General features: G+C 47.5%; 1 protein-coding gene across 1 annotated transcript in view; it reads right to left on the bottom strand.

Annotated features, from left to right (window-relative positions):
* Nucleotides 1-5,781: 5,781 nt before the first annotated feature.
* The window catches only part of LOC141108494 (torsin-1A-like), a 46,617-nt gene continuing 34,045 nt past the window's right edge, over nt 5,782-18,353 (bottom strand). Inside the window, exon 5 of the mRNA XM_073600143.1 lies at nt 5,782-9,055. Coding sequence (XP_073456244.1) covers nt 8,811-9,055 — 245 coding nt within the window. The 3' untranslated portion in view covers nt 5,782-8,810. The remainder of the gene's footprint in view (nt 9,056-18,353) is intronic.

The following is an 18,353-nucleotide window of genomic DNA, read 5'->3' as shown; positions in this document are numbered from 1 at the left end:
TATATACTGTAGCACAGTGTACAGAATGTAGCAGTATGAAAATGTAGCAAGGTCTCTGGCCTTGTCCAGTCTAATGAGAACTTTCCAAGCCACAGATAACTGACATCCTCCTGTATGTGGTGGTTTGTGAGGCATAGTGGGTGCAAGGTGGACAAAGTTATTGGGCGCCAGACACTTCTTGGATGTAAAAGAGGTTTTATTTCTTCTAACAGTCATTTTTGTATTTTTTGGGGAAAGAGGGTTAGGGGCCAGAACACCCTTAGATAGTTGCAAATTCAATTGACAGACTCCGAGACTTAAATAAGAGAACAGCCGTGCAGGGAAAGGCCCCAGCAAGAAGCCACTTCTGCACATCTGCACTTGCAGGAATGCTGTCTCCTATGGTAACAGTCTAAAGGCCCGTACACATGATCTGACTTTTTGACAACATGCAAATTAGCTGTTTTGGAGCAACATCCGACCGTGTGTACGCTCCATCAGACAAACTTTTTCTGTTTCCATCGGACTTTTGTTGGCTGTGCGAACGGACAAACTTTCCGGCAACAAAAGTCCAATGGAGCAAAGTGCGATCGTGTGTACACAAAAGCATTGGACTTTTGTACAAACTACAGTATGCGGCCACAAGAATGTTTCCAGCGCGAACCCATCGCGCTGGTTCTCTGCGACAGGGTACTGTACATCTTGCACTGGCTGCAATAGGAAAAACACATTTTCCTATTGCGGCGAGCGCGAGGGGGAATTCCCCTTTGGGGGCATACCAGGCCCTTAGGTCTGGTATGGATCTTAAGAGGGAACCCCCTATGCCGAAAAAACGGCGTGAAGGTCCCCCCAAAATCCATACCAGACCCTTATCCGAGCATGCAGCCCAGCCGGTCAGGAAAGGGGGTGGGGACGAGCGAGCGTGCCCCCCCCCGAGCTGTACCAGGCCGCATGCCCTCAACCTGGGGGGGGGGTGGGTGCTTTGGGGGAGGGGGTGCTCTGCGCCCCCCCCACCCCAAAGCATCTGATGAGGACAAGGGCCTCTTCCCGACAACCGTGGCCGTTGGTTTTCGGGGTCTGCGGGGGGGCTTAACGGAATCCGGGAGCCCCCTTTAATAAGGTGGCTCCCAGATCCTGGCCCCCACCCAATGTAAATGAGTATGGGGTACATGGTACCCCTACCTATTCACCTAGGGAAAAAAAGTGTCAATAAAAAAACACACACTACACAGGTTTTAAAAGTAATTTATTATGCAGACAATACAGAAGCTGACCAAAGGGTGGTGGTAAAGAGCCGAGAAACTACGTGATTTGGTGAAAGTTGGCTGGAAAAATCCTGCAGTCTGTATGCAAGACAAACTTCTGGCCAACGCCCTTTGTACAAAAATCCAAGGGAAAGGATCTGGACCGAATCCGGTGGACAATCTGACCGTGTGTGGGCTTCATCGGACTTCAAACAGACCTTTTCGGTCGAAAATCCGCTGGACTTTAGATTGGAAACATGCTTCAAATCTTTCCGCCGGACCGAGTTCCTATCGGAAGCCCGTTCGTCTGTATGCTGGTCTGACGGACCAAATACGACGCAAGGGCAGCTACAGCACCTGCCCGCGAGAATGTTTCCAGTGCGATCCTATTGCGCTGATTCTCAGCGACAGGGTATAATTGCACGCTTGCTGCAATAGGAAAAACACAAGAAAGAGGCGACAATGTCGTCTGGTATGGATTTTAAGGGGAACCCCCTACGCCGTCCCCCCAAATCCATACCAGACCCTTGTCCGAGCACGCAGCCCGAGCGGTCAGGAAAGGGGGTGGGGACGAGCGAGCGCCCCCCCCGCAGCCCCCCACCCCAAAGCACCTTGTCCCCATGTTGATGACAAGGGCCTCTTCCCGGCAACCCTGGCCGTTGGTTGTCGGGGTCTGCGGGCGGGGGGCTTATCAGAATCTGGGGGCCCCCTTTAATAAGGGGGCCCCCAGATTCCGGCCCCCCGCCCTATGTGAATGAGTATGGGGGACATGGTACCCCTACCCATTCACCTGGGGAAAAAAGTGTCAATAAAAAACACACTACGCAGGTTTTTAAAGTAGTTTATTAGGCAGCTCCGGGGGTCTCTTCCGACTTCTCCGCTCTCTCCCGGTGTCCACTTCTTTTACCGGGCTCCTCCGCTATCATCTGCTCTTTTGCTAGCGGTGGCCCGGTCTTCTCCGTCGTCTTGTTCCCTCTTCTCTTCTTCCGATGTTGACACGCCGCTCTCTCCCGCTGTAATGCTGTATGAGCGGTGTGCAATGACTTATATAGGCAGGGGGCTCCCGGATTCCGATAAGCCCCCCGCCCGCAGACCCCGACAACCAATGGCCAGGGTTGTTGGGAAAAGGCTCTTGTCCTCATCAACATGGGGACAAGGTGCTTTGGGGGGGGGGGGCGCAGGGCGCCCCTCTCCCCCAAAGCACCCACCCCCCATGTTGAGGGCATGCGGCCTGGTATGGTTCAGGAGGGGGGCGCTCGCTCGTCTGCGTGCTCGGATAAGGGTCTGGTATGGATTTTGGGGGTTCCCCTTAAAATCTATACCAGACCTGAGGGCCTGGTATGCTCTGCAACGGGGCTCGCAAGGTGTCAATCTCACCGATAAAAGCGGCGAGATTGACTTCCTTTTCTAGTCCCGTCGTACCTCATCATGTTTAAAATGAACGGACTTTAGTCCATGTGTGGGCAAGTCTGTTCATTTGGAAGTCCGCCGTAACTCCGTCGGGAAGACCGGCGGACCTAGTCTGCCGGAAAGTCCGGTCGTGTGTAGGCAAGTCCGTTCGGTCAGATAGTCCGTCGGAAGTCCGTCAGGAAGACCGGCGGACCTAGTCTGCCAGAAAGTCCGCTCGTGTATACGCTGCATTTCAGTTCCTAACTCAAACGTAACAGTCCTTTCAGCTTCACTACAACTGCCTCTTGTAGTTCTTCAATACTGAGCTCCCCGTCTCCCACTAGACCCGCTGATTCACTAACACTAAATCCTTTGAGCTCCTCCAAGGTTTGCAGTGGTATCCCCTCAAGCGTCACCCATGCATCCCTGCTGGGTCCCTAGGTTGGCACTCCAGATACTTCAAGCTTCACCCCGCTAACCAGTGAGGTCCCTGGCTTGACTCACAAGGCTGCCCCTAAAGCGTCTCCTCCACGGGTTGGGTCTTTGACTTGATCACCTTGAGAAGTTTCCCGATTCCCCACCGCGCCCGTTCGGTGAGAATATGGTTCCGGTACTTTCTTCAGTTACTCACTGTGGTCCCTGGTAAAGGTGGTTGGTGACAGCTTCCCTTCTACCTCCGAACACTGAAAGGTTCTCTGGCTGACAAAACGGTCACTTTTGGTTGGACTTCAAGCCGCAGTCCCAACCCTGTGCTGCCCTCTTACTTCTGGCTAGGCCCCCCACACAGCCTGGCAGCCAGATGCCCCTCGGGATAGGCCCAATCTCCGGCCTAGCAGCCTGGGGCGTATGACACACGTCCAGACAGCCATCTAGGAGGCACAGAAAAAAACGATCACCTAACCTCACCTGACTATATAGGTTCTCCCAGCAGGCCATGGGATTCAAGAAAACCCCTGCCCATTGGCTGAAATACCCCATATACCCATAACCTGACCTTGGGTTGCCCTTCTCATATCTAGTACCACCAAGTTCCCAGCCGGCTAGTGGTAGAAGAGAAAAGTGCAACAAGGCCAAACATAGGGAAAAAACTAATTGATCTCTATTAATCGATCAAGATGTCTACTCTTGGTAAATTTGTGAGGAGCTCCCTGACTAAAACCCAGGGTGCTACAGAAATATAATACATGCACCGTGTACAGAAAGTAGTAGTGTGGGAATGTAGTGTATAGCACCAGTGGTGGCACCAATGTGTGCGGTACACACGGGCCCTGAAGGTGGTGAGTTCCACTATGTCCTCACGCACTGCACCCATGGAGGAGCTTCTGCAGCTCTACCTGTCCTCTAATATGGCCCCCTCCACTCTTATGTGTCCCCACCCTGGGGTGGACAGGGACAAACATTTTTCCTTGGACTTCATCCAAACCAGCCCACTTTAATTTTGCAAACACGCACAAAAAAAAAGTATATAAATTATACATAATTGCCCACTAATAACAGTCACTGAAATGCTACCCATATTGCTGTCCTTTTAACATGGTGACATAAGCTGACACCTATGCTACACATGTGCAAAGTTACTTTCACTCTGCGAAAAGGACAACAATAGGACTGGCAATACAGTGACTGTTATTAACAGGGGGCAGGGCACAGGCTATGCATTGTACATGTCTTCTAGCAGCTTCAGATAAACACTTTTTTTTTTCCCCACTCACCTCGATCTCTGCAGCAGCTTCTTTGCAGCGGAATTCCATCCCACCAACACAGTAATCACGAGGCACTGCAGTGATGGACAGTGCACCCTGTGTACATATTGGCTAGGGAGGCAACAGGAGGCGGTGCATCCTCCTGTTGAACATGTACATGTTCTTTCATGTACATGTGACACCTTAAGGCTAGGTTCACATTTTTTCTGCTGCAGGTGAGCGTGTAATTCACATGCATTTATGCACCTGCAGCCAAAAAGCACTGCACTTATGCAGATGCATGGGGATGCCACAAATTCACAAGCCCCCCCCCCCCCTTTAAAGGAAAATTCAGCACGGTTTCCATGCGGCTGCATTATATAAAAGGTACAGGGACCTTGTCCCTGCAATTTCTGCAGCCCAATCAAATGAATAGCCCACTGTTTCTGCACCAATGAAGTATGCTCGAAGCGCAATAGTGTGTTCCTAGCCTAAACGTATCAGAGTAGTTAGATGACATGGTATCATGTATTCTTACAAGCAGCCAGCAGGTGAAGCTCACATTTTTCCAGTTTCACCTTTTATCTCCTGTTAAAATAACCGTAGCTTACATGTGAAATACACATCCACAGGTCTTCAAACCTCCCTCCGTTTACAGCAGGGGTGCCCAACCTTTTGTGGAGCGAGAGCCACAATGAGCGTAGCGGGCAGATGGCAGGTCTGTGTCCACTCTGCATATGTAGAGCAGACACAGATGCAGCCCGCTCTACCCTAAGGGCCCTCTGATCTGCCCAGACAGAAGGGGACAGATCCCCTTCTGTTTTTTTAAGCAGATCGGATTGCAGATAGGCGGGTGTAAGCAGACAAGAGTTTACATCTCCACTCTATAGAGCTGAATGGAGGGTCAGAGTGGGTCCGCCTGAAAAACAGACAGGCAGACCCGATCAGACCGATCGTGTAAAAGGGGCCTAAGGCTGCTTTTGCACTGCTACACAGCGGTTTACCTGCATCTCAACTGACCTTGATCTTCACTTCTTCCTCAGGATTTCTGAAGCTGGTTGCTGCTGTCCCCAGGTGGTTATGGCTGCTTCTGGTTGTCCCCCAGGGCTGGTACTGCGGATAGGTGCTGGTACTGCTGGTGGGTACTGGTACTGCTGGCTGCTGTCCGAGATCGGGGGTTCCTGTGCATTAGTGTGACAGAAGCATGCGGCTGCAGTAGAGAGCAGAACCAATGCTTCCTGTCACAGGAAGAGTACATTTGGTATCACTCCACTATACAGGAAGCATTGGCTCTGCTTCCTCTGGCGGTGGCTCCGTTCTTTGCGCTGATGCTCGGAGATGGCGGGTCGGGACCCGCGATCTGGGCTTGCTGATTCGCCATCTCAGAGCAAGACGTGGCGGGCCACATCGGAGGGCGCCGCGGGCCAGCGGTTGGGCACCCCTGGTTTAAAGGGATCCACACCAATTAAAGACAAGTGAAAAGAGCATCTGTGTTCTTTTTTTTAATTTAATTTTTAGTTACAATTTATTAAATTATAAAACAAAAGATTGTGCAGTTAAAAACATAAATCATCAGTTTAAAAACCATTGACTCTAAAACATTTTTTGGTTTCTATTTAAGCTGCCATTTCTGACCTCATGAAAATTCTAGTTTTCACTGGCAGGTGAAATCAGATCTCTGTGTACCCCTCTCCAGTCAGCTATTGGAAAAGGAAGGAAGTTGCAAGATCTGCATCACAGCCAGAAGGAGATAAGCAATGGCAGCATTTGTGTTTCTTTCATGACAGTGTCCTGGTCTGGGGCTATTTTTTTTAGATTTCAAATTTGCAAACTGATGTTTTCTATTCTTTATAATTACTTGTATAAAACCCATACTTCACATATAATATAAAAAAACAATCAGTCTTCTCAGCAATTTAACAGACTCTTTGTCATGGATGCACCTTGTCTTGTGTTGTTTATATGTATAATATTGCTGCAAAACCACAGATGAACCGACATCTTACCTGGGACACCAGTGAAATATAATTCTACGTTCTACAATATGCAGATAGTTGGTGAGAATAATTAAAGCAGGAGTCCGGCGACCAATCTTTTTTTTTTTTAGGTCATTGAGACACTTTGCTAATCCCAAAATAATACTCACGGTTTGGGTGTAATATTTCCACCTCTGTCTGTTTTCGTACTGAAGAATAACTTAAAAAATGTGATGCTGGCTGTTTCCATCTTGCTTGTGGGCATGTGAAGCCCACACGCATTGATTTCCTGGATGCGGTGAATGCTGGTCATTCACAGCTTGTTCACGCGCATGATCTTTGTTTCCGCACTGAATCTTGGGAAGCCTGACACTAAGCTCCCAGGAGACAGTGCAGCTCCGGGGAAAGGCAATAAACACACCTACTCCAATGGGAGGAGAGACAGGAAGTGCCACAATAAAGTACAATATAAAGGTAATTACAGCGATAAAAAAAAAATATTGTGTGGCATTTGAACATCTATGCAATTAACTGAAGGGGGTAAGATTAAGTTAAAAATTTGAGTGGAACCCCGCTTTAAATCTCACAATTAGTGGAAAAGTCCATTCAAATCTGAATTGAAATCAGAAGCTCTCAGTTCTGGCTGAAAGCAGACCATTTGGGGCTAAAACAACAAGTCTTTTAAAGAAGAAGTCCACCCTAACAATGAAATCCCTGCATCTACAGACATTCACAATCTAACACTAACCTATCAAGCCCTGTAAAGAAGAAATCAGTATACATACCTTTTATAAAGGTGATCCCAATCCCACGCTGAGCGGTCAGCCAAGGCTTCGCTGTCAGCCAAGGCTTCACTGTGGACTCGTGTGCAGAGAACAATGGAAGCCCCATAGTAATTTCATGGGAGATGTCACTCCCCATTCATTTCACAGCTGTTGTTGTGCCATGTCCTCTGCAGAGCTTCTGCCGCTGGGGACCGGATCAGATCGGCTTCAAAAAAGGTAAGTATAGCGATTTCTTCATTACAGGGCTAGATAGGTTAGTTCTAGATCATGGATGTTTGTAGATACAGGGATTTTAGTGTTACGCCCTGTACACACGATAGGATTTTCCGATGGAAAATGTGTGATAGGACCTTGTTGAAATTCCGACCGTGTGTAGGCTCCATCACACATTTTCCATAGGAATTTCCGACACACAAAGTTTGAGAGCTTTCTATAAAATTTTCCGACAACAAAATTCATTGTCGGAAATTCTGATCGTGTGTACAAAAATCCAACGCACAAAGTGCCACGCATGCTCAGAATAAATTAAGAGACGAAAGCTATTGGCTACTGCCCCGTTTATAGTCCCGACTTACGTGTTTTACGTCACCGCGTTCATAACGATCGGAATTTCCGACAACTTTGTGCGACCGTATGTAAGACAAGTTTGAGCCAACATCCGTCTGAAAAAAATCCATGGATTTTGTTGTTGGAATGTCAGATCAATGTCCGACCATGTATGGGACATTAGGGTGGACTTACACTTTAAGCACCCCAAAATTTCACTGCGGGAGCTGCAGGTAACTACAGTCAGAATGGGATTGCACTAGGTTAACCTCCATGGGAGGTGAGTTAGGGAAAAACAAACCTTTACTACTCAAAAATAAAGTTCTGGCCTGCCCCAGAAAAACCCCAATTTGAATCCCATTGAAATTTTGTAGCGGGATTGGAATCAGGCACTTCATAAAAGGAAACCCACATGCATCTTGTAACTGAAAGAATGTTGCATGGAGGAGGAGTGGTCAAAAATATCAATGTCAAAGACTGGTGAGCAGTTTAAAGCTGAACTAAACCCTTCTTTCCCTTTCAGCCAAGGAAGCTGCCATCTCAACAGTTTGGTTGAGAGAACAAGCAGAATGTGACAGTTCGCATTCCTGCAATGTAACTGCTTTTTGAAAAAAAAAAAAAATTATTCAAAATCAATTCACGTTTAGGTTAATTGCCATTATAAAACTTTACAAGGTAAAGGCTTGCAAGAATACATTTTTCCCCACACTACAAAAAAAAAAAAAAAAATATACACACACACACACACACAAAGTGAGAATTTGTGCTCCATGATATTAAACCAGTATTAGTATAGAAAACAAGATGACCCGTATTTGCCATATTAGTTGTACATTTTTCAATACAACCAAAGGGAGCGTAAAAATTAGTTGGATGAATCAGTTTAGTTTTGATGGGTCAAAATGTCAATATTGCAAGAGAACCATTTAGGATTAGGTTTATGCAAACATGAATATTCATCCATAAAATGTGTAGGTTTACCTAAGATAGGCTAAATACACCAGGAAAGAAGGGGACTGCAAGTGGAGTCAAGGGATACTTTCACCTCCATATTGTTACCAGTGGAGGCATCATTGGGGAATACCTGAGAAGCAAGGCTAAACATGCACCAGTCATTCATGAAATACCCAAATCTTGAGAGCCCAGTACAAGGATAAAGCGAGATCGTGTCTTCGCTGACCAGCAGCTGGCTAAATCAGACAGCAGTGACTAGAGATGAAGGGTCAGCTTTGTTGAGACAGTTTTACAACCTTTATCAGAGAACATTCGAGTATCCTTGGGGAAATAAGTCATCTCATTGGCCACAAGGGATGCCAGCTCTTCATCGAGCATTAACTCGCGATGTCTTAGCTCTGCCATGACACACTCCTTTACGTGTTTGTACTCCAGCGGTAGAAAAGGGACATAGAAGTCAATCAAATTCTTGTCAATCAGGCTGCTGTGCCAAAAGCCACCTGGAGATAAAAACATGGTGGATTAACAGTGGAATGAGTCATCTGATCAACAGCATTCAATCAAAATATAATCTTTAACAGCTTGTCTGCCGGGACAATTTCTAAATTTTTCTTTTCAGACATTAAAATCTGCATTTTTTTGACGAGAAATGATGTTAAACCCATAAACAATTATATATTTTCTGAGAATAAAATAGTGACAGTTTTCTTTATTTTTTTTATGTAACGAGATATTTGCACAGCTATTTGTCAAATGCATATTTTCAGAAAAAAATACACTTAAAAAGAGGGAGTCCCGCGAAAATTTTTTCTTAAAAGTCAGCAGCTACAAATACTGCAGCTGCTGACTTTTAAAATAAGGACACTCACCTGTCCCCGAATCCAGCGGTGTCGGCACCCGAGGCCGAACCGTCCTTCGGTCCGCCGCCATTCTCTGTGAGGGAATCAGGAAGTGAAGCGTTGCGGCTTCACATCCCGATTCCCTACCACGCATGCGCGAGTCGCACTGCACATCCTAACTGGTCCCCGCTATTTCCTGGGACCCGTTTGTGTCCCAGCAGACAGCGCGGGGGGACAGGAAGAGGCAGAGACTCCTGTGTAAGTCTATGCCGGAAGTGGGTGCAAATACCTGTCTTAGACAGGTATATGCACCCCGCTCCCCCCTGAAAGGTGCCAAATGTGGCACCGGAGGGGGGGGGGGGGAGGGTTCCGAAAAGCGGAGGTTCAATTTTTGTGTGAACCTCCGCTTTAATTGAATTTTAATGCAAACACAATATTATACCAAATTTTTAGGTAAAATATAAAAAGGACTGGGTTGCATCTGATAAATACATAACAAATATTGTCAAGCCTTAAAATTAGATGGCCCTTTACAGTCCAAATGTCATTGTGATTACATGGGGACCTGCAATAATCACAAAGACATTTTGGACTGTAAAGGGAAGCTGCAGCTGAGAAATAAACTCAAACAGCGTCTACCACATACTGAATTTATTGGCGTATAACACTCACTTTTTCACCATTAAAATCGGGTGCAAATAGCATGTGCATGTTATACGCCAATACTTTAATTTTAGCTGCCTCAGAGGGGGCAGGGAGGGGGGGGCAGGACGAGCGCCGTCAGATTACATACAGCGAGAATCTCCTGTTTACTTGGCGGCATCTGTAATAAGAAGTCCCGTCTCTTGGGCCGCCTTTGCACCACTGTTCTGTCTATCATAGGAGATTCTCAGTATATGTAATCTGACGGCGCTCGTCCTGTCCCCCTCCCTGTCCCCTCTGGGCTGCAGATGGGCATCGATCAAGCTGCACTGAAGGCAATGGTGAAGCTGCTGCATTGATGGCAATGGTGAGGCTGCATTGATGTGGACTGATGAGGCTGCATTGATGGCACTTGTGAGGCTGCAGATGGGCATTGATCAGGCTGCATTGATGGCAATGGTGAGGCTGCAGATGGGCACTGACCCTTATTTTGCTTCAAAGTTCCTTATTTAAAATTTAAGTTTTTTTCCTGAAACTTCCCTCTTAAAATGAATGTGCGTGTTATACACCTGTGCGTGTTATACGCCGATAAATACGGTATATACCATAGAGGGTAATCTCCTTAGGATGTTTAGGAGAACAAAGATGGTAGTACCATGCTTTACGGGAACCTTACCCATAACAATGTCATAAAAAATAATGTTCTTTAGCAGGGAGCTTACATTCCACATTAATAATTTTGCAACCAAAACTAGTGCGTGCTGTAAATTGCCTCCAGTATAGTTCATTTTTCTTTTGGCTGGAGGCTCCCATTGTTCTGATGCCCAGAGCCCCTGAGCAGCAGTATACTGTATCTTTGGGCTGTCAGCAGATCGGCCTCTACTGGTTCTTATTTTCGGCACAACCAAGCATGTGTGGAGCAGGGAGAGACATTGTATTACTGGATTTTAAACAGTATAGGCATTTTTATTGTTTTACATAGCTATACCTGCAAAAGGAGCCAAGTGATCTAGCAGGGCCTAATTTTCTGACTCCACTTTAAGGCAAAAGAACCACCTTGGGAGTCAAATAGACCCTGGACCTCAAAGCAACCTTTTTTTTGTGCAACACAAGAAACGGTTCTTTACAGGTTAATGCCCCAAATTCAAAAATTTAGCCTCAAAGAAGTATTGGAACAAGAAAGGCAACCTTGTGAGTAAGGAAAGACAGAGTCCTTAATAGGTTCAAAGGGGATAACCCGGTTAAGATCCCCGAGGATCACTGGAGGATGTACAGGAGGAGCAATGTGAGCAACAGCTGTTACTTAGGCCTTCATTAAGGAGTGAGGTATTCAGTCTCTCAAAAAAAACTTCTAAGGCTGAGACTTGACCCTTGATGGTATTCAAATTGAAATGCTGATCCAGACCAGACTAAAGAAAAGGCAGTATTTGTCCAACAGAGAATTTTCTGGGATGGAATTTGCTTGACTCGCACCAGAAGAAATATGCTTTGCCAGTGCAATGGTGGACTTTGCAAGAGGCCAATTTCATAGCTTTCAAGAGCATGGCAACCCGACCCCTGGGAAAGAAGATCCAGATGATCAGGAAAGGCCCACAGAGAGGCTGTCAGGAGCCTTTTGCGGTCCAAGTACCATGTCCTCCTGCACAAGTTCACTGCAAAGAGAATCACCAAAAGCCCTCCATTGTGATCACACAGAGCTGACGAGGAAGGAGCTTCAAAAGTGGAAAAGTCACCAGACCATCCACTGCAAAGGCTAGAGGATCAAAGGAATTTGAGACAAACATGTTCTTCTTGATACTAAATGTGGTAGCCAGGAAGTGCGTGTCCCAAGCTCCCAACTTGCGAAAGAGGTCCAGTAATGCCACGGACACACGGTCGGATTTTCCGATGGAAAATGTCCGATTGGAGCGTGTTGTCGGAAATTCCGACCGTGTGTGGGCTCCATCGGACATTTTCCATCGGATTTTCCGACACACAAAGTTGGAGAGCAGGAGATAAAATTTTCCGACAACAAAATCCGATCGCGTCAATTCCGACCGTGTGTGGCCTGTTCCGACGCACAAAGTGCCACGCATGCTCAGAAGAAATTCCAAGACGGAAAAGCTCGTTCTGGTAAACTTAGCGTTCGCAATGGATACAGCACTTTCGTCACACTGCAATGTAAAAAATGGTTTAATACAGCGCACTCTCTTCTTCTTTATAATGTGACAAGAATTAAGTCGTTTTGCTGCTCATATTCACACACACTTCTCACAAACTTATTTCGTTACTATTTATCGTGATTCCCTCAATATATTTTGATTTCTCACATCTGACAACATATTTTTGTATATTTTTTATATATTTTTTGGCTTTAATGTAGATTCTTTTTTTGTGTTTGTATTTTATTTTTATTTTGTTTGCGATTTGGATTTGTACTCCCGAAAATGTTTGTGTGTGTTTTTTGTGACAAGTTCCCACAACACCATTGATATGTTGTTCTATTTAATCTGTAGGAGATTGTTTGGTGTTGTTGTCTCTTGTTAATTTCACATTGTACTTTAGAAATGTACCTGAATCCTCACCAACAAACTGTCCTTTTTGGATGAAAACACACACAGGAGAGTATAATTTACAGAAAAAATTTTAGTAACGGCTCACAACTAAACAAAGAGGGGGGCAACGCTGGAGAAACTGCAGAAGTGGGTGAAGACTTGTACCCCCAGGGCAGACAACTATTTTTAAGCAAAATTGGTGGCCCGAGGAGTCCTTATCTAAGGGAGTGCAGTCTGGTCCAGAAGTCCCAGAGATCATGAACAGCAGCAGATGACATCTGTGTCCCCAGGCTGTGGTCATACGAGAGACTGCATCTTCTGTCAGACCAGACTGAACCCAGGGCCATCACTCTTTGGTCTTCTTTCCACGCCTCCTTCCACGCGGTGGCTGTGGTGTTGGAGTTGTGGCAGCAGGAGGAGGAGGAGGAGGATGGTCCAACTCAACCACGTCGGTCTTGGGTGTTAGTTCCCCACTCACCCTCTTACGTAGGACTTTATAAAGCAGGTCCTCACAGAGCTTGCGTTGACCCTCCTGCATGCCCTGCAATTTGGTGGCAGCCATGCAGGCAAAGGCCTCTTCAGGAGTTGGTAAGGCTCGGAGGGACGCCGAAGCCTCCTGAATTAGCCTGAACGCTGAATCCTGCACGGGACTCGGAGTGGCCTTCCTGGCTCGTTTATATGGCAGGCGGAGGGGAGGGACCTGAGACTCAGTCAGGCTGCGACTGGTCCCAGGCTTCTCTTGGCTGACACTTTGCCCCGCCTCCTCCTGGCTGCTACTAATCCCCGCCTCCTCCTGGCTGCCACTAATCCCCGCCTCCTCCTGGCTGCCACATTCCACAACCTCCTCCTGGCTGAGGTCTTCCTGTGTATGAAAAAGGGACATAGTTTTAGTTTTTTCTTCATCACACACAATTTTCACCTCCTGACTGCTGCAAATTGAATGTTAACAAATATAACAGACTATCCTTCGGAGCCCAGCAGTTTTCATTCTTGTCCCAATTTTGGGTGCCCTCTACTGTCTATTGATATGTAAAACACTTTTTTCAATCAGCAATTAGTGATCAATAATAACATCTAGTCAAGATAATTTCTTTATTGACCAGAAATCAGTAGAACAATGCTATACCTGACTCCAGCTGGGCTCCTCCACTTCTAATGTCACGGAACGCCCCACACTCCGCTTGAGTGCTTCCGTCATATACCGCTTCCTAAGTTCTGGAACACGAGTCCAATGGATCTGGCTATAGGAACCCCAAGAACTAGACAACACCAGTATCTCCTCACAGGATGTGTCCCAGCAGAATGAATCAGTCTTATCAGCAGGGGGCTGCTGGAGGAATCCCCCCTCCCTCTTCAGGGACACAAATATACAGTAAGGAGTCCCCATACAATATATACATGACTGAGTCCGATTAATACAGTTCAGACTGGATTTCTCATTCACCTCAAATGCTAGGGCCCATAATCGGTGGGCAACAGGCTTGCACACAGTCCTCTCCAACAGCCTCCGCTCTGGCCATGCCCGTGACATTTCTCCCCTTTCGGCAGGAGACTAACACAGGAGGAGACCCCAGACGGGTTGACTCCGAAGTTAGTCCACAGCTCCAGTCCTCTACTGCCTGTACCCACACAGTACCCCAAACAAATCATCCCAAACAGTGCATTACTCACCCAGCCATCCTCTGCCTCTCTCAGAGAACATATCTGCCGCTGGGGAGAGGCCCGGACTGGCCCTTCTCCCTGGAATCCTTTCTGCCGCTGGAGAGAAGACAGGGGGACTGGGCTCACTCCATCCTGCTGTTGGGGATCTGGGCCGACTGCCCAGCATCCCTGGGGTATACAGGTGGGGACTGAAGCCCCATCAACCGACACCAGATCAAGCTGCAGTTGTGAGGTGATGACTGCATTCTCTCCTTGGATCCTGATCTGCAGCTCGCGATAGACTGCCACCTCCTCACCTTGGGCCTCCACAATTGCTGCAGGTGTGGGGCAGAGGTCTTGGACCCTCTGTCCGGTTGCCAGCACTTCTGCTGGGGGTTTGCCAGGTGGTTCCTCCTCTACAGAAACGTCTATTAAATCCCCAGTCTCTGGAATTGGTAAAAGTGTGGGACAGAGGTCTTGGACCCTCTGTTCAGTTACCAGATCTTCAGCTGGAGAAGTTTGTTTTAACTCCATAGATGCTGCTGGCAGAAAATCACATGTCCCTGTCATTGTTGTGGGAGAAAGGCTGACTACCTCTTCTCTCAGGAAGGCTGAAGCCACTGTTGGTGCTGGGCAGAACACAGTGAACTTTGGCCCTGATAGCAGCTCTTCTGCTGGAGGCTCATCAGGTTGTTCTTCCTCAGCAGAAAAGTCTATTAAATCCTCTACCTCTATAACTGGTGTCTGTGGATAGAGGTTCACCATCTCCTGTCCGTGGAACTCAGAAGATGCCATCAGTGCTGGGCAGAGGTTAGCAGAGCTCTGCCCTGTTGTCAGCACTTCAGTTTTGGGGATGGCAATCTCCAGATTTTCCACTGCAGATTCTCTGGCATGCTGCTGGACAGGCACATTCCTCCATCCAAGATCATCCCATACAGAAACAGGATCATCAAGGTCAGTCAGCACTTGCTGCATCCGCCATAAGACCTCCGCCTCCATAGCTGTGGGGGCAGGTTGGCAAAGCACACTATCGCTCTGCCACATTGCCGACTCTTCAGCCAGGATTTCAGGGTTGTCAGCTGGTATTTCCTGATAGTCCCAGGCAAAGGGAGCCCAGCCCTGGCACTGAGCAATGTCTAGCAGCCGTCTGTAGGCGATCTCTAGCTCCCATTCCTGAACGGCCAGAAACTCCAAATCTTCCTGTGCCCAGTGCACTTCCGAAATGTTCAGTAGCCCTTCTCTGAAATCCATGATTTCGTCCACCTGCCGCTCCAAATCACTCCCAAAGTTAGGGTCCCCTGTCAGCTTCACAAACAACAGTCCCAAGCCGCCGTAGCTTAAGCCTTCCGTTGGGCTGTCATCCGCTATCCAGGGACATGCTTGGGATACATGCCACCGGAGGGCTCTGTAGCTCTCATCCAGCTTCATCTCTGCCCAGACCAGCCTGCTTAATTCAGCTGTCTGCTTCTTGTGTGGTTTTTCTCCCAAAAACCGCACCCGCAGTCCGTACTGCGACCAGTACCTTTCCTCGATGGAGGGGAGAACTTTTCCCTGGTGTCGCTGCTCACGGGCTAGCGCTTCCTTCCAGAGTTTGCAGCGAATAGAATCACACCATCCCAGCAGGACCTGCTCCGATACTGGTCCTCTGTGCTGTATCTGCATCTCTCGCAACCTCCTTCTGAATTCCTCATCCATGGCGGCTGGTATCTGTACCTCTCCTCTTCTGCTATCTGGACCTTGGATCCAGATGGAAGTTTGGATGTCCCAGACTTCAGGAAGCTTTCCCGCTGCTTGCCACCAATATCACGGAACGCCCCACACTCCGCTTGAGTGCTTCCGTCATATACCGCTTCCTAAGTTCTGGAACACGAGTCCAATGGATCTGGCTATAGGAACCCCAAGAACTAGACAACACCAGTATCTCCTCACAGGATGTGTCCCAGCAGAATGAATCAGTCTTATCAGCAGGGGGCTGCTGGAGGAATCCCCCCTCCCTCTTCAGGGACACAAATATACAGTAAGGAGTCCCCATACAATATATACATGACTGAGTCCGATTAATACAGTTCAGACTGGATTTCTCATTCACCTCAAATGCTAGGGCCCATAATCGGTGGGCAACAGGCTTGCACACAGTCCTCTCCAACAGCCTCCGCTCTGGCCATGCCCGTGACAGATATGTAAAACACTTTTTTCAATCAGCAATTAGTGATCAATAATAACATCTAGTCAAGATAATTTCTTTATTGACCAGAAATCAGTAGAACAATGCTATACCTGACTCCAGCTGGGCTCCTCCACTTCTTCCTGGCTGGGAGGCCCAGGTTGGACATCGAAAGCCTCAGCTGGGGTGGAAGGAAGAGTGGAAGGAAGAGTGGAGAGGGATTCCCTGACTTCAGTGTGGTCTGACAGAAATCGCAGTCTCTCATAGTACCACATTCTGGGGACATAAACGTCATCTGCTGCTGCTCCGGACCTCTGGGAATCTGTGACCTTCTTGCGCTCCCTAAGATAAGTGCTCCTCAGGCCACCAATTTTGGCTTTTAAATAAGGGATGGTTGCTGTGGGGACCACCGGCTTCACCAACTCCAGCAGTTTCTCCAGCGCTGCCTGCCTCTTCTGTTTGCGATTATAGTGGGGGTGTCTCACTTGCCACAGACAGGGCAGCTCCCTGTATTTGTCTATGAACAGGGGCAGGAAATTGTGGTCATTGAACCCATCCATTTTCTCTGCAAGACACAACACAAGACAAACCCTAATGTCAGGCAAAACTCCCCTAATCTTGTTACAATATAGGCTTCCATTTTGAAGCAGTATAGGCACAAGTTTAGATCTTACCTTCGTTATCACGATCTGCGTCTCCGATGCTCCTTCCTCTGCTCACAGATCGTACGTAATACGCACGTCTGTTATGCTTTATACACACTGCGCATGCGTATAACTCCGCCCGCCCCTGACATTCTTTCTAGTCTATTCCCCGCCCCTTTCGTTCGGCGCAGTGGGGGAAGAGCACATGGCGGATAGACAGCAGGTGCGTGCTAATTGTAGCAACGACGAGGAGGAGGAGGAAAGGCCGGAGCCTGAAACGTCCCGATCCAGAAGGAGATTTAAGGACTCAAATATGTCCTTTGGGGAGATGTTGGAAATGGTGGCCATCCTGAAGAAGTCCGACTATGATGGAAAGTATGGGCCTTATGCCCCGTACACACGGTCGGATTTTCCGATGGAAAATGTCCGATCGGAGCGTGTTGTCGGAAATTCCGACCGTGTGTGGGCTCCATCGGACATTTTCCATCGGATTTTCCGACACACAAAGTTGGAGAGCAGGAGATAAAATTTTCCGACAACAAAATCCGTTGCCGGAAATTCCGATCGTGTGTACACAAATCCGACGGACAAAGTGCCACGCATGCTCAGAATAAATAAAGAGATGAAAGCTATTGGCCACTGCCCCGTTTATAGTCCCGACGTACAAGTTTTACGTCACCGCGTTTAGAACGATCGGATTTTCCGACAACTTTGTGCGACCGTGTGTAGACAAAACAAGTTTGAGCCAACATCCATCGGAAAAAATCCTAGGATTTTGTTGTCGGAATGTCCGAACAAAGTCCGACCGTGTGTACGCCCTATTACCCCAACCCCAATATCCGAAAGGCCAAGATCATGGCGAAAGTGGTCAGGAGTCTGCACCGGAATTTCGGGGTACGACGATCGAAAAATCAGCTCAGGAACCGGTGGTCGGACCTCAAATTACGAGAACACGAGCAGTACAGAAAGATCCGGAGAGTGCTGCAAAAAAGTAAGTAGTTGTGCTGTGTTCCTATTCTTTTTTGTCTTTATTACGTTCATGCTGCTCCATGTGCTTTTAGGAACTGTTGTACAGTTTAAAATGGCAACTTTCATGTTCATGGGCACATTATTCGTTCAGATCAAACATTTTTCGTTCCAACTATAAAATACCATTGTTTAGCCCATATGCATTTGGCCACCATTTTGACGCCCTATACTTGTCTTCAAAGAATTGGGTTGTGTAGATGGCTTTGTTACTAGAATGAAATGCAAACTAGATTCTGTGTAAGGAGAGGACACTGAGCAGCTGTTTACACATCTGGACACTGGAGCACTAGTGTGGGACCCCAGAA

The sequence above is a fragment of the Aquarana catesbeiana genome, linkage group LG09 (genome assembly GCF_042186555.1).
Source record: "Aquarana catesbeiana isolate 2022-GZ linkage group LG09, ASM4218655v1, whole genome shotgun sequence".
NCBI classification, from domain to species: domain Eukaryota; kingdom Metazoa; phylum Chordata; class Amphibia; order Anura; family Ranidae; genus Aquarana; species Aquarana catesbeiana.
This window is presented reverse-complemented; position numbering and strand designations above follow the sequence as displayed.